Below are 15,269 nucleotides of genomic sequence, written 5' to 3'. Positions count from 1 at the left end.
TCAGCTTTGTGCCAAAGTCGGCTCTAGCCTCCACCCTCTGTCTCCGGAGGACGGAAACCCAACTTGGGGAATGCCAGCTCTTCAGTTTCACTTGGCTGGGGCTTTGCCACACCCTGAACCATCATCAAACTGGAGGATTTATGGACCAGAATTCAGGCTTCGAAGACTTCCCAGGCACGGAACTTTATATTTTTCATCCACAGAACCCAAATTTAACGGGAGTTTTTAATAATAACTACTATTTAGAGAGCGTTTATTATGTGTCAGGCACAGGGGTAACCTAAGCTTTTCTATATGCTACCTCATTTAATCCTCATACAACACCTGAAGGTAAGTGCTGATACTCAGGCTCCTGGGAGGTGAAAATATTTCCCAAGCTCACAAAGTTAGCCAAGTGGGAAAGAAAGCTAGAACCCAGGACTATCTGACTCTTACCCTCCATGCACAGGGCCTCCCTAGATGATGTATAAAAACTGGTATGGCCTCGCAGCATTAATTTATTCATTTGATGACTGCCTAAGCAACATGCTAAAAACAAAAAACACCTTTCCAAAAGAAAATGTATAATTCACATACATGAGAAACTAACAAGCAAGGCCAGTTTTGCCTACAGCTGAAAACTCTGACCATCTGGAAAAATAAAGTTGTTCTCAGCAAGTCTGTGCTGATCAGTACAACTGGAACAAATTCATATGCAGGGTCCAGCCAGAAGCTGGTCATGAAAATTATTTCTGCAAGTGCTGCAATTAGCCCTTATTCAGCCTGTCCCAGTATCGGGCTGATGTGCAGATGTCCCAATCGAGGTCCTGCAGGAAAGAGATGAGAGGCACAAACTAGGCAGCTCCAGGACACTTTAATAAAGGGTCTGTGTGCAGGGTGCAGAGAAACAATTAAGGGACAATGCAGTACCTCTGGGGACCAGAAGGGAGTGCTGTTGTCACACCCGGACCTGAAGGATCCAGGAATAGAGAGGGAGCTCAGAGCACCTGACAGAAGCTAAGCTAGGACCTTTGGTCTAGGAACACAGCCCATGTGATGACTCTATAGGCAGGAAGCCAGAGGAATAAATATCTCCACCTCACTCTCCTCCCTCCCTCTGATCTCCTGCTGATGCCCCATTGGCTGAACCCAACCACAAGCCGGACTACAAGGGGGTCACTGATATAACCCGTACTATGCACAGGTAGTCCATATAGGTCAACCTCCCAGAGCAAAAAGCAAGTGGAACAGGGGTAGAGTGGACCTAGAAAGGCAAATGGAAATTATCCAGCACATCCAACACCCCCTCTCCTCTCCACCAGCTTATTTTTTCTCCCCTGCTCATTCACTGCTGTAGACCCTTTGATTGCTGCCCCTGACACTTCTACCTTCCTCTGCCCCAAGCGGGGTATGGGAGGTGGCTGCAGCACCCTCCAATGATGCTCTTCCAGCTGATCAGCTCAAGGACCACTACGACAGGAGACATCACGTAACACCCATCATATTCAACTCATTCAAATTCAACTCACTCATCTGCTACAAACAAGCATACACTGCCTTGCGCTTATTCCTCAAGATAGGTAACTGCCCCTGTGGCTGTGTTCTTAAAGCATAAGTACTGTGGCTCTACTTCTAAATGCAGGTTTCAACCTGCAGTGAGGATGAACTTTAAAAAGAACATACGGCAAACTGAACACACCCCCTTCTCTAGAGCCCCTAAAGCCCATTCCTAGCCAAGCTCCTAAGCTCTTTTTTTAAAAAGGACTGAGAAAACCAGAGCGGAGACCCTTGCTGTCAAGAGATGGCAACATTTTGGAAGATGGAAAGGGAACGGAGGGGCAGAAACTGACCTAGAAGGGAAGAAACAGAATCTAGGTGTATGCAAAAGGGGATCTGGTCAAGGGTGGACGCCGTGTGCCTCCTAGAGCCTGCGGAGGCCGCAGGGCAGAAAGAAACCTGGAGCATCAAAGTCCGAATTCAGAGCAGCTACACCTCATGCCGGAGCCCCTTCCCCACTCATAGTAGCTTGGTAACTATAATTTTAAGCTTTATGGAATTATTTAACTGCTTCTAAAACTCTGTGCATCTGTATTGCTTTAAAAATTAAATTAATTTTAAAACATTTTGCCAAAAATTGACATGCATGTATACTACTTGTTGCTGAGATTATTCTGATCTCAGAGCCAGAAATGAAGTTAAAATGGCCATTACAAAGGGAAGAGAGAATGGCCCTATGGTTAGCAGAGCTGAAGCCCTGATCAACTATGAAAGGAAAAGACAGCTTGCTCTAAATGCCAATTTTAGATTCAGTTTAGACAAATAATAACCAAATACATTACTCCCCCTTGCACCTTTATTGAGGTATAATGGACAAATAAAAAGTGCGTATATTTAAGGTGTATAACTTGATGTTTTGATACATCATGAAATAATTGTCACAATCAAGCTAATTAACATATCCATCACCTCACATAGTTACCATTTTCTTTTTCTTTTTGTAGTAAGGACACTTAAGAATTACATTCTTAGCAAATGTCAAGTACACAATACAGTATTATTAACTATATTCACACTGCTGTACATTAGACTGAATAAATTTCTTTTGAACATTAAAAAGACTGCCATATTTTGAGAATTCATAACAGAAGGGAAGCAAGTTAATAAAGAGCCAGTCGATTGGGCATGGGAACCGCCTTCTGGTGTCTCAAAGTTGGTCAGATGGCTGGCTTACATGGGACGTGCTTGACATGAGGACTGTGGTCCTTGCCAAAGCCCTTGGTGAATGAGACTAGAACATTCATGAAATGCACAAAAGCAGAAACTCACCTCCTAGCTGGATGCCTAGCCCTGGGATGACACAGCTGAGATTCAACACACTCCCCAGGCTGACTTCCACTGCTGAGCTTGGGCCCAACTCAAGGGAGGGAGGCCAAGTCTGATGTTTCTGCCTCCCACCTCCCTCCCCACACCTCTTGCTCCCAAAGGTGACTCTGGGCTACCCAGACCCTTTGCCCAAGAGTATCTTCCTCAAACAACCACCTCTACCAGCAGCTAATGAGCCCTGGCAGGGGGGAAAGGCAAGCCATTAATGATCTGGCAGACTACCTGTCTGCTACCCAGATGGAAAAATGAGAGGAAGAGAGAGAAGGTGAGGGAGAAAAGAGGAGCGAGTAGGAGTGCAGAGGAAGGAAAGGAGAGAACACATCTATTCACACCTCCACGGAGGGTCAGACCCTGACATGCAAGTGGCTGGCTTGGATGGTCTTTGGTGCATTAAAATATCATTAAAAGAAAAGTTTTGCAAAGGAAAGTAAAATCGTTACATTGCTATTGTGGATTTTTGCTTTTAAGCAACTGCACAAGTTAAAATGTCAGCTCTCTATAAATAATTCTTATTTTACACAAGTTCTCAGCCCAGCAAAATATAGCCAACTTAAATAATCAATATGAATGTATAGTTACTTGCAATGACCCACAAATGAAAATTAAAAGCAATGCCATTAATGCAGTGGTTAAGAATCTGCCTGCCAATGCAGGGGACATGGGTTCGATCCCTGGTCTGGGAAGATCCCCCATGCCACAGAGCAACTAAGCCCGTGCGCCACAACTACTGAAGCCCGCGCTCTAGAGCCCGCGAGCCACAACTACCGAGCCCGCGTGCCACAACTACTGAAGCCCATGTGCCTAGAGCCCATGCTCCACAACAAGAGAAGCCACCGCAAATGAGAAGCCCGCGCACCGCAACCAAGAGTAGCCCCCGCTCACCGCAACTTGAGAAAGCCTGCGCACAGCAACGAAAATCAAACGCAGCCAAAAATAAATAAATAAAAATCAATCAGTAAATAAATATTAAAAAAAAAAAAACAGTGCCATTAAGTCTTCAAAGGGGGCATTAGGTTGGTCTGCCAATAAAAGAATAACTTTTCCTAAAGTTAGCAGAACTGCACTCACTGGGCAGCTTCTCTTTCTTTACATGGCTTTTCTGTAGGAAGGCTTACCATGCAGATCAACAATTTAAATGCTTCCCGCCTAAGTAAGCCAGTCCTGACCTGAGGCTCTCTGCCGCCACTTAACCCTTCCGGTCCACCCTGACACTGTCCGAGGTACTGCCCAGCCCACCGGCTCTCTGAGATCCAGTCCTGCAGAAGGGATGAGCCTTAACACCCTTCCACTTAACACATGACTTAACACCCACGTGGTGGGGGGGGGGGGCCGGGAACCTGATGCAAATGGGACCAATCAAATGGGAGAGATCCTGGGAATGTGGAATTGAGACAGAATCCAGTGAGTCAGCGTTACTGGACCCAAGAGGTCACGTATGTGGTATGGAAAGCCTGCTGGAGCTCTCTTTCAGGGAAGGGGAAAATGCGGTCCCTCTGCAATCCCTCAGAGAGATCCAGAAAGTCAAGTCCATTCACGATTCTGGATCCTCAGGAGGAATTGCAGATCCTTCCAATAAGTTCCCTTCCTTTCTTCTTAAGCCAGCTGGAATGGGTTTCTGGGCCCTCCCTCTACCCTGGCTTGAGTGTAGGGATTTTTTTGAATAGACTTTGGTTTTTTTAGAGCAGTTTTGAGTTCACAAAAAAACGGAACAGAAGATACAGAGATTTCCCACACACCCCCCGCCGCCACCCCGCCACCCCACACACACATAGCCTCCTCCATTATCAGCAGAGTGCATCACCAGAGGGGTACATTTGTTATAATCAGTGACATGTCATTACCACCAAAAGTCCATAGTTTACATCAGGGTTCACGCTTTTTTTTTTTTAAGTTTATTTATTTTATTTTGGCCGCACGGCACGTGGGACCTTAGTTCCCCAACCGGGAATCAAACCCGCGCCCCCTGCATTGGAAGCGTGGAGTCTTAACCACTGGACCGCAGGGAAGTCCCCCATCAGGGTTCTCTCTTGGTGATGTACATTCTATGGGTTTGGACAAAGGTAAAATAACATGTATCCACCATCAGAGTATCATGCAAAATAGTTTTACCTGAGGGCAGGGATTTTTGTCTGTTTTATCTCTGCTACATCCCAACAACTAGAATAGTAGGTATTCAATAAATATTTGTTGGCTTCCCTGGTGGCGCAGTGGTTGAGAGTCTGCCTGCCAATGCAGGGGACACGGGTTCGAGCCCTGGTCTGGGAAGATCCCACATGCCGCGGAGCAACTGGGCCCATGAGCCACGACTACTGAGCCTGCGCGTCTGGAGCTTGTGCTCCGCAACAGGAGAGGCCGCGATAGTGAGAGGCCCGCGCACCGCGATGAGGAGTGGCCCCCACTTGCCACAACTAGAGAAAGCCCACGTACAGAAACGAAGACCCAACGCAGCCAAAAATAAATAAATAAATAAATAAATTAAAAAATAATAATAATAAATAAATAAATAAATATTTGTTGAATGAATGAATATGTAAAATGAAGTTGACCTCTGTTACGAGTCTATGATTCTTTTAGAGCAATGGTTCTCCAAATGTGGTCCTAGACCACTGCATCAGCATCACCTGGGAACTTGTTAGATACACAAATTCTCAGGCCCCATCCCAGACCTACCTAATCAGGAACTGTGTATAATAAGCTTCAGGTGATTCTGATGCGTGTACAGTTTGAACACCACTGGGTCTGAGCATTTACAACTCTATATACCCAACAGGGCATGTAGTGGTCACACAGTAATATTTATTGAATGTAGAGACCTTAAAGGTCTGCAGACAGGCCTGAGACTGTGCATGAACTGACCAGGATGCCGGTTTTGCCTGCTAAAGATAACAGAAACATGTTAAACTTCAGTCCCTCACTACTAGGAATGCTATGGAACTCCTCAAAAGCTGAATCAAGAGTGGTGGACAGGGAGTTTCCAAGGACTAGAGAGTGAGAGCAGGAGCCCCCCACAGAAACCTGCAGGCGGGAAGCTGCTGTCTTCTCCTTAGGTCTGTAGCAGCAGCCACAGAGCATATTAACAAGGCCATGGAGGCTCCAAAATAAAATGAAACCACGTCCAAGCCAGTGACCAAGGGTGAAGGGCTGGGCCTCCTGGCAACTGCAAATGCCCATAAGCTGAAAAGATACCAACTGCCCCCAAGCGCCAGGCACAGACGCAGGAAGAATGCTCTGTGGAAAGAAAGGCCCTTTGTGGTTTATGACTCTGGTCACAGCGACAGCTATCATTTTCTTCTGGGCAAAACCTCCAGATCAACAGCCAAAGCCCAAAGCATGCGGATTTCTCCTTCCCTAAGCTCTTTGTGCAGGAAGAGCAAAGTAACGCCCTAATACTTCATAAATTCCCAAAGGAATAGAGGTCCTAGAAGGAAACTCACATTAATGAATCACCTACTGTGTACCCTGCTCCTACCATTCCATTGTCCACACTGCAGCCAAAGGGACCTTTGTAAAATGCAAATCTGATCCCTCACGTCCCTGATTAACTCTTCAATGGCTTCCCATTGTCCCTCGAAAAGACCAAACTCCATAGCCAGGCAGAGGAGAGCTCTCAAAAGCTGGCTCCTGTCTTTCTCTCTGGCCTCCCTTCACCTCCTCTTTTACGCCCTCTGTCACTCCTCTACTCCCACTCCAAGCTCAGGCTATTTTGAACAGCTTCCACATGCCCTCACTTCCAGGCCTCTGCATATGCTCTTCTCTCTACCAGTCACACCCTTTCTTCCGACCCCTACTCCTCAGCACTCACCCCTCAGCTCCTCCTGGTAAATTTTAATCTTCCTCAGGCTTTATTCCTGCTATCCCAGAGCTCCATCTTGACCACCCCTCCCCCTCCCCCCGACCCCTCCACACACACACACACACACACACAAACACACACACACACACGACATATAGTTAAGCCTTCTGGGTGCTTCCAAAGCTCCTTGCCGTTCTTCCATCCTATACGTGGTGGACTACAGATCATAAACTTTAGACTCTGGCACTAAACTGCCTAGATTCAAAGCCCCACTCCACCACTTAGTAGTTAAGTAGTTAAACTACTTGGTAGTTTACTCCACCTTGGGTAAATTACTTGAACTTCCTGAGCCTCAGTTTCTTCGTTCGTAATGAGATACCTCCCTCACTGTACTGTGAGGTTAAAAGAATTCATTTTAGTTCATATATGTAAAGGCACATGGTAAGAACTATGTGTGAACTCTATGTGAGAGACAGAAGTGTGTGCTATTATTCTTTCTGTACTTATCACACTATATAATTGTCTGGACTATAAGCGAAAGGGCAGGGAGGGGATACCATCTTCAGGGGCAGACACTGCATACACATTTGCTGAATGGATGGTAGCTCCTCTGTTTTCTTTCCACTGTCCCACACTGCCTCACAGTGACTGCCATCCTAGAGGGTAGAAAGTATTAGACGATTTGTTCCAATGGGAATTATTAACATCAGCACAAGCAGGAAATTCTTACCTATTTTCTAATTAATGAAGCAAATTTAAAAAGATACACAAATGGCCAATAAACTCATGAAAAGATGTTCAGCATCTTTAGCCATTAGGGAAACATGAATCAAAACCTCAAGGACGTGACTTCTCTGGTGGCGCAGTGGTTGGGAATCTGCCTGCCAGTGCAGGGGACGTCAGTTCAATCCCTGGTCCGGGAAGATCCCACGTGCCACGGAGCAACTAAGCCCATGCGCCACAACTACTGAGCCTGCGCTCTAGAGCCCGCGAGCCACAACTACTGAGCCCGCGTGCCACAACTACTGAAGCCTGTGGCCTAGAGCCCGTGCTCCGCAACAAGAGAAGCCACCGCAACGAGAAGCCCGTGCACCACAACAAAGAGTAGCCCCCACTCACTGCAACTAGAGAAAGCCTGTGCACAGCAACGAAGACCCAACGCAGCCAAAAATAAACAAATAAATTTCTTTTTAAAAAAAAGAAATGAAAACACACATCCACAGAAAACCTTGTACATGAATGTTCATAACATCATTATTCATAACCAAAAAGTGTAAACAACTCAAATGTCCATCAACTAATGAATAAACAAAGTACAGTATGGAATATTATACAGCCATAAAAACGAATGAAGTACTGATACATGCTACAACATGATGAACCTTGAAAACATTATGCTAAGTGAAAGAAGCCAGACATAAAGCCTGCAAATTCCATGATTCCAAAAAGAGACAGAAAGTAGATTAGTGGTTACCTAGAGCTGGAGGGGAAGGGAGTGACTGCTAATGGAGCCAGCATTTCTTTTTCGGAACAATGAAAATGTTCTGGAATTAGAGACTTGTGGTGATTGCACAACTCTGTGAATATACTAAAAAGTAATGAATTGTATGCTTTAAATGGGTGAATTGTATGGAATGTGAATTATATCTCAATAAAGCTGTTTTTTTTTTTTTAAAAAAGAAGCAACTGAAACAATAGTGAGAATGACTATTTCTCAGCACTTGCTATGTGCCATGTGGCATACTAACTAGCTTTTTTATATTCACTCATTGTCTGGAATTTCAAAAAAGGCAAGAGAGGCTAAGAGTACTTTTTAAAAGGTAACTTCAGGAATGAGCCTAGCCCAGCCTCGAACACAAAACAGATGCTCAACAAACATTTCTCTTTACTTAGTCTGGCGATTCACTTAAGAGATTATAGGGCACAGACCTAGGATTATAACAAAGTCTTGGGAAGGAGAGCAGCCTGGAGCTGGAGGAGAAGAGGCCTTGTCAGCGCTAAAGCTAAACTGGAGAGAAGCTGGGAGAGGTGTTGTGATCTTGGGGCAGAGTTTAGGGCTGAAACTGTGGACACGGTGCACGGCCCCGTGGCAAAGTTGAGTGACTTGCTCTGGACTACCTCCTGCCCAGGGAGTTTTTGGTAAGGCAGTAAAGGGAGGGCAGTAGTTAACAGGCACAATCCTGGACTTGGATTGTCTGGGTTTGAAAATGATTCCGCTTACACAAGCTTCTTAGCCTCAATGGCCTCAAGTTACCTCACTGGCAAAATGAGGGTAATGATAGTACCTACCTCAGAGAATTGTTAAGAATTAAATGAGTTCGTTATATGGAAGGCACTTAGAACTACCCTGGCACACTGTAATAGCTCCATATATGTTAGCGGCTGCTATCATCACCTTCCAGAGGCATGTCTGACTAGACACTCAAGGGCCTTTCCGGAAGGAGCAGTAAAGGGAGACCCGCAGGCGGACACCAGCATTTGCTCTTGGTGTCTGCTTGCGGGCTGACGACTTTACACCCACTTCGCCTGTGTTCATGCGCAGAGTGGAGATGGAGGGCGTGATCTGTCCTGACCCAGCTGCTGCGCAAGGTCCTATCAAGATTCCCGCTGACCAGGGAAGCAAAAGGACCGGGAAACTCGCGGCACCCCACCCCCACCCCCCAACACTCCAGGCTGAAGGGATGAAGGGTCTGGGAAGCTTTGGGGTGGGAAGAGGGAGAGGGAGGAGCGCGGGGCGGAGCTGGGGGAGGTCCGTCGGGAGGGAAAGGCCTGTCCGGAGACAGGGAAGTTGGAGAGTGGGCGCTGCAGCCTCGGAGGTCGGGCCGGCACGCCGGGCGAGGTACCTGGAGTCGAACTTCTGGCCGTCTGGGAACGTTCCCACGTAGTGGTAGCGCACGAAGTCGCCGCTGCGCACGGTGCGGGGACACTCGTCGGGCACGAAGCGCCGCTCGATCTGCAGCTCCGTGTCGGAGCCCAGCCCCAGGCCCGCCACGGGCGCCGCCTGCCCGGTCACCCAGAGCAGCAGCAGGAGCAGCGGCGGCGGCGGGGGCCGCCAACCCCGGGCCCTGATCGCCATCGCGGACAGAGAGGAAAGGAGGGGGCGCGGCGCGGAGCTGGCGAGGCGCGCGGAGCTCGGGTGGCGCGGGTCGGGCCTGGGCGCGCGGCGGCGTTTGCAAACGTGGAAAAGACTCCCGGCCCTCCCCGGGCAGCAGCAACCACCCCCTCTCTCCCGCCCCCCGCCCCCAGGCCACATCCGAGGGAGGGGAGGAGCCGCGGCCGCGCGCCAGGACCCGCCTGCTGCGCCCTGAGAAGCCTGGGCCCGCAGGGTCCGGTGGGCTGGCCCGCCCGGGGAAGAGGCGGGCCTTCTTCGGCTGGCGAGTTCAAAGGGGACCCGTCCCCGAGGGAGAAATCGTGAACTCCTCGGGACTGGGCTTCGGCCCAAAGTTGGGAGGGAAAAACCGTTACTACCCAGGCAAACCCGCTGGTCTCTGCCTGTCGCTAGAGACTCTCCGGATTTAGGGCCACCAGAGGCTTCTACGTGGCCGCGGATCCAATAACCCCTTGCTGCTTTGGGGAGGGAGGAGAACTTTTTTTTTTTTTTTTTTTTAATTAGTTTCAAGCCTGGATTCTACGTTGAAAATGACTGAAACCGTCTTCAAGAGTTTTTTCCAGGATTTTCTTTTAATACTCAGAGAAAGGGGGAGACATGAATTGTGAGACTTCCCTGACAGTTGTCCAGACGAAAGTTTTAAGTTGCTAACTGTGAGTGATACTTAATAGCAAACATCCCACCCGCATGACTAAGCCGGTTAAGACCCCACATTAGAGACTCAGATGCTGCGGGGAAATTCATTAGAGTAGTTTTAATGCATTCTTAGCTTAGAATTGGTTGTTCTCATTTATTGAAACTTTGGAATAATGAAAGCAAATCACCAAAGGTTTCTCAACTAGTTTTGGAAGCAAAACCTGGCAAAGATAGCAAGAGAGAGAGAGAATGTGGGCGCCAACCTAATTTATAACTAGAAATGCAAAAATGCTAATAAATTGTGACTAAATTGAATCCAACAACTTATTAAAGAAAAAAACCACAATTATGCGGACTATTTAGGTGACCTGCAAATTGTGTCCTCTGTAAGATGAAGATAAAACGTGCTAATTTTTAAAAAAATGATAATTATTAGATTATTATAGATTTTATTAGATCCAGGATCTAATGAGAAACTACACGTAGCCCTAAAGAAATGTTCATTATTCCTAATAGAGCTTATTCTATTGAAATAGAAAACCTATTAATACAATTCATCCTAACACTGATTATTTATAGGTGGTTGAATTTGGGGTGATCATTTTCTTCCTTCTATGTACTTTTCAGTAGTTCTTTATGGTTTTTAATAACAATGTCAGGTTTTACACAGAAACAAACAAACAAAAAAGTCAACCTGGTTCCAGTCAGGAATCTTCCACTCCCTTACCGTGACTGTGGGCAACGCATGCCACCTTCTGGGCCTCGGTTTCTTCATCTGTAAAATGAAGGGGTTGATTTCTAAGACTTCTTCCAATTCTAAAAGCCTATGATCCTGTGAGAGAGAAGACATTCCAGAATGGAAAAGAAGACAGATGTAGGAATAAACAGGCCAGGCAGTGACTGCCACTTCCATTTTGCCTTGTAGTGCTTCCAAGTGGTTTGATTCCTTGTCATTCCTTTTATTTTATTTATTTATTTATTGGCCACGCTGAACAGCCAGGGATTGAACTCAGGCCCACGGCAGTGAAAGCACTGAGTTCTAACCACTGGACCACCAGGGAATTCCCTTGTTATTCCTTTTAAAATGTTAATTATCTGATCAAACAGTATGTGTGCTCTATAATGTCTCTTTAAATCCTAACAGACATTCTTTGAATTGGATTTCTGTAGCAATTTACCAAAGGGAAAATTTACGTCTTGGCATTACTGACTACATTATCATAAAAACTAATTAAAATCAAGCTGAGATTTTAAAGAAAGGATTTCCATTAAACTTCTGGGGGTGACTTTGTGAGGACTTGTCAAGTCTAAAAACTGTAAATCCAGTCAAGAAGAGTCAACAGTAGACTAAAAGTTCGGGAAGGTAAAGATAGGGGGAAGAGGGAGCAGGTGAGAGACAGGAACCAGAAAGAAGGGAAAGGTACTGGAATTTTTTTAAAGGAGCGGGGAGAGAAGTGAGAGAGAAAGCAAGAAGGGAAACACAGAAGAGGAGAATCAGTGAGAGAACAGAGAGCCAAGGAACAAGAGAACGTGACATAGTCAGAGGCAAGGACATAATAGGAGAAACATCCAAAAGGTCTGAGGCCAGGATGGGGGCGTGGAACAACATGGAGAAGGAAGCGAAGGGGGATCTGAAACAGGATCGGTCTGAATGAACGTCAGAAAACTAGGTTCTTTCTATCCACCTCTATACAGGAAGTTAGCGGAAAAATTACAAACATAATCCGGCAAGTAAAGCAGGGCACTAAAGAAAATCTCAGTTTTTATTGAGCCTGAAATAAAGGACTCATGCATGAATCAGATCTTCCAAGAGCAGTAAACCCTGGGGGCTAAGCTTTGTAAGCTATTAACATTAGCTTGGCACACACTGAGTGGGGGATAAAGAAAAGGCCAGTATTAAGAAAAACATCCCCCCCCCCAAATTCATCTGAGTTGACCTGAGGCAAAAGTGAAGTAGGAGAAATGTTTCCAGCAGTGTCTTCTCTCCCTCCCCAAGAGTTTCCAAGAAATTCTCCCACCTTCAGTATTTGACAACACACCTGGAGTCACCATGTGGTTTGATGAAAAACCCTGGACTAGAAATCACACCACCCTGGTTGTAGGGCCACTCATGCCCCTACTCTCTGAGCCTCAGTTTCCTTATTTGTAAGATGTCTTGCCTACCTCCATAGAGTTTCTATGAGGATCAAGTGAAGCAATTTATGAGGGATGGAAATCTGCAAAGTACTGTGTAAATGTAAGGAATCACATTTATCTATGAGTGAGAGAAGACCCAACTCAAAAATCACTTAACCCATAAAGATGGATACTGTCTCTCAGCAGAGAAAGTCTGGATGGGAAGCAGCTGCAGGAGTGGTTAATAAAGTGTCTCTAGAACATCCTCAAGGGCTCAGGTGTCTTCTCCTGTCCTTTTCAGGGGGTTCACTGCTCCCCCTCATGATTCCAACACGGCTCTCCCAGATCCAGCTACCACATGCAGGGAGCGCCACCCTGAGGCAGAAAAGGGATCTTTTATCTTTATGAAGAGCAAATATTTCCAGAAAGCCTCCCTCCTACAGACCTCCCCTCATGTCTCATTGACTGAACCTGTATCCCATGCCCATTGCTAACCTATCGGTGGAAGAGAAATAGGATTACTACGATTGGTTTAAGACTAATCAAGATTCATCTGCAGAGAGCAAGGAAAGAGTCTCGACTCTCTAACCAGCCTCCTCTGAAGTAGATGGCTCCCTAAGCTTCCTGAACAAAACCAGAGTGCTGTGAGCAAGGAAGTTAAGGAGGAATGGCAATTGGTTTGTCAACCAACAGGTTTTGTCAATTATGTTAGATGTCTCCCCTTTCCCTCCAAGCATCAAGTAAAGCACATTGTCTGCAATTTTTCCTCTAATCCTACTGGTTACTAAATAGAATACCAGTTTAAATTATTAGAAATAATAATATGGGACTTCTCAAATGTTTCCACTGTGCTGCAGAGAACTGTGGACATGGACCCTTGGGAGCTTACTACTTGACCAGAATTCTTTGAAGTCTGGTGTTTAGCAGGGGGGAAGGGGGGAGACAGATTCTGCAGTCTACCCTCTAATCTAGCCATGATTCATCAGTATGTAATAGGATGTGATCTTTCCCTTTAACTCATTTTTTTCCTTCCTGCATCTTCCCAGTGGGGAAAAGGTCATTGGTAAGTTAAGAACTAGTTAAAAAAACACCTTGTGAGCAAAACAATGGCATCAAAGCTATGCTGCAAAAGCTGGTCAAGATAAGCAGGAGCGGGCTTCCCTGGTGGCGCAGTGGTTAAGAATCCGCCTGCCAATGCAGGGAACACGGGTTCGAGCTCTAGTCCGGGAAGATCCCACATGCCACGGAGCAACTAAGTCCCTGCGCCACAACTACTGAGCCTGTGCTCTAGAGCCCGTGAGCCACAACTACTGAGCCTGTGAGCCACAACTACTGAAGCCCGTGCGCCTAGAGCCCGAGCTCTGCAACAAGAGAAGCCACCACAATGAGAAGCCCGCACACCGCAACGAAGAGTAGCCCCCACTCGCCACAACTAGAGAAAGCCCACACGCAGCAACAAAGACCCAACATAGCCAAAAATAAGTAACTTAATTAATTAAAAAATACATATAAGCAGGAGAAAAATCTAGTCATTTGGGGGAATTCCCTGGTGGTCCAGTGGTTAGGACTCCATGCTTCTACTGCAGGGGGCCTGGGTTCCATCCCTGGTCGGGGGGAAGAAGAAAATCTAGTCTTTTTAAAATTGTTTCATTCAGAAAGGCTTCAAACCTATCCAGTAACACAGAGTCAGGACTAGCTGCAGCCACCCCTCTACAATTAGGCCAACACCAAGGCCCTTTGGCTGGCCTTGAGAGTGAATCTGCTATCTTAGGATGAAGCAGAGGGGTAGAAAAGACTGAAGCAGAGGATAGAACACAGAGGGAGGACAAAGAAGGCATCTCTCACTCACCTGGGCTAGGCGCCCGGGTACAAAGTGAAGGGTGACTCCATGTGTATTCACAGTTGGGTAATAATCACTCTACTCTTTCTTTCTGGAAAGGAGCTGTACCTGCACACCCCTCCAGATGCTATAGGCATAAAGAAAGGGTGATGGGTAAGAAGAATGATTCAGAATCATAACCACCAGAGAAAGAATTCCTGTTTGTCTAACTGCTTACTAGATGTCACTACATTGAGTTTATCACAATCAGAAAATGGGGCCGAATTTGAAAGATGGCCCTGGGTCATAAAGAATCTGACTCCATTTTTTTATGTTGACCACTGTCAGCCTTCAAGCCCCACCTCCACTTTCCGCTTCCTCCCCACCTGTGGGCAAGCTGATAAGAAAGCCCACACACTCCTTCCCTTGGCACCAGAGGAAAGTTCAAACCCCACAAAGCCTTGGCTTGTGTGCAGGAGTAGTCACCCAGGTTCTACCTCCTAAACACAATAAAACCCAGGGTCACTCACCTTTCCTTTGCTGAAGCTATTTTTGAACTGTCTTAGGTGCCTGACCTGCTCTCCCAGAAAGCCTCAATATGTGAATAATAAATTTCTCCCTACCCTCTCGGTGCATATGTGGCATCATCAGTCTTGACAGCAAACCGATTTTGGGTGGAGGAGGGTCCAGCATACTTCTGTGGAGTGACCACAACACCTTGCATATCATCCTGGATCGGTGACCAGGAAACTTCTCAATCTGGTGCCAAAATACATAAAGAACCCAGGCTCACATAAACAGGTGGATATAAGCAGCAAAAGAATTTTCACTAAACAAATATTGTATGTTAACGCATATATGTGGAATCTAGAAAAATGGTACAGATGAACCTATTTGCAGGGTAGGAATAGAAAGGCAGATGTAGAGAACAGACC

The 15,269-nt window shown here is 46.3% G+C and overlaps 1 protein-coding gene and 1 pseudogene across 3 annotated transcripts in view; one reads left to right on the top strand and one right to left on the bottom strand.

Moving 5' to 3' along the window:
• LOC309632218 (small ribosomal subunit protein eS6 pseudogene) overlaps positions 1-8,325 on the top strand; it is a 260,166-nt pseudogene extending 251,841 nt beyond the window's left edge. Inside the window, exon 2 of the transcript XR_014249542.1 lies at positions 7,498-8,325. The product of XR_014249542.1 is annotated as a small ribosomal subunit protein eS6 pseudogene (transcript). The remainder of the gene's footprint in view (positions 1-7,497) is intronic.
• Positions 1-9,887, bottom strand: part of FKBP9 (FKBP prolyl isomerase 9) — a 47,910-nt gene extending 38,023 nt beyond the window's left edge. Inside the window, exon 1 of one of the 2 annotated variants that reach the window (XM_082399462.1) lies at positions 9,499-9,887. In XM_082399462.1, coding sequence (XP_082255588.1) covers positions 9,499-9,731 — 233 coding nt within the window. In that variant the 5' untranslated portion in view covers positions 9,732-9,887. Of the gene's footprint in view, positions 1-4,028; positions 4,118-9,498 lie in introns of those variants that run through there. The other variant, XM_082399463.1, reaches the window with a different exon arrangement.
• Positions 9,888-15,269: the final 5,382 nt, after the last annotated feature.

Source organism: Balaenoptera borealis (assembly GCF_965194805.1).
Source record: "Balaenoptera borealis genome assembly, chromosome: 7".
Taxonomy (NCBI): Eukaryota; Metazoa; Chordata; class Mammalia; order Artiodactyla; family Balaenopteridae; genus Balaenoptera; species Balaenoptera borealis.
Note: the sequence above shows the minus strand (reverse complement) of the source record. Positions and strands in the feature narration are given on the sequence as shown.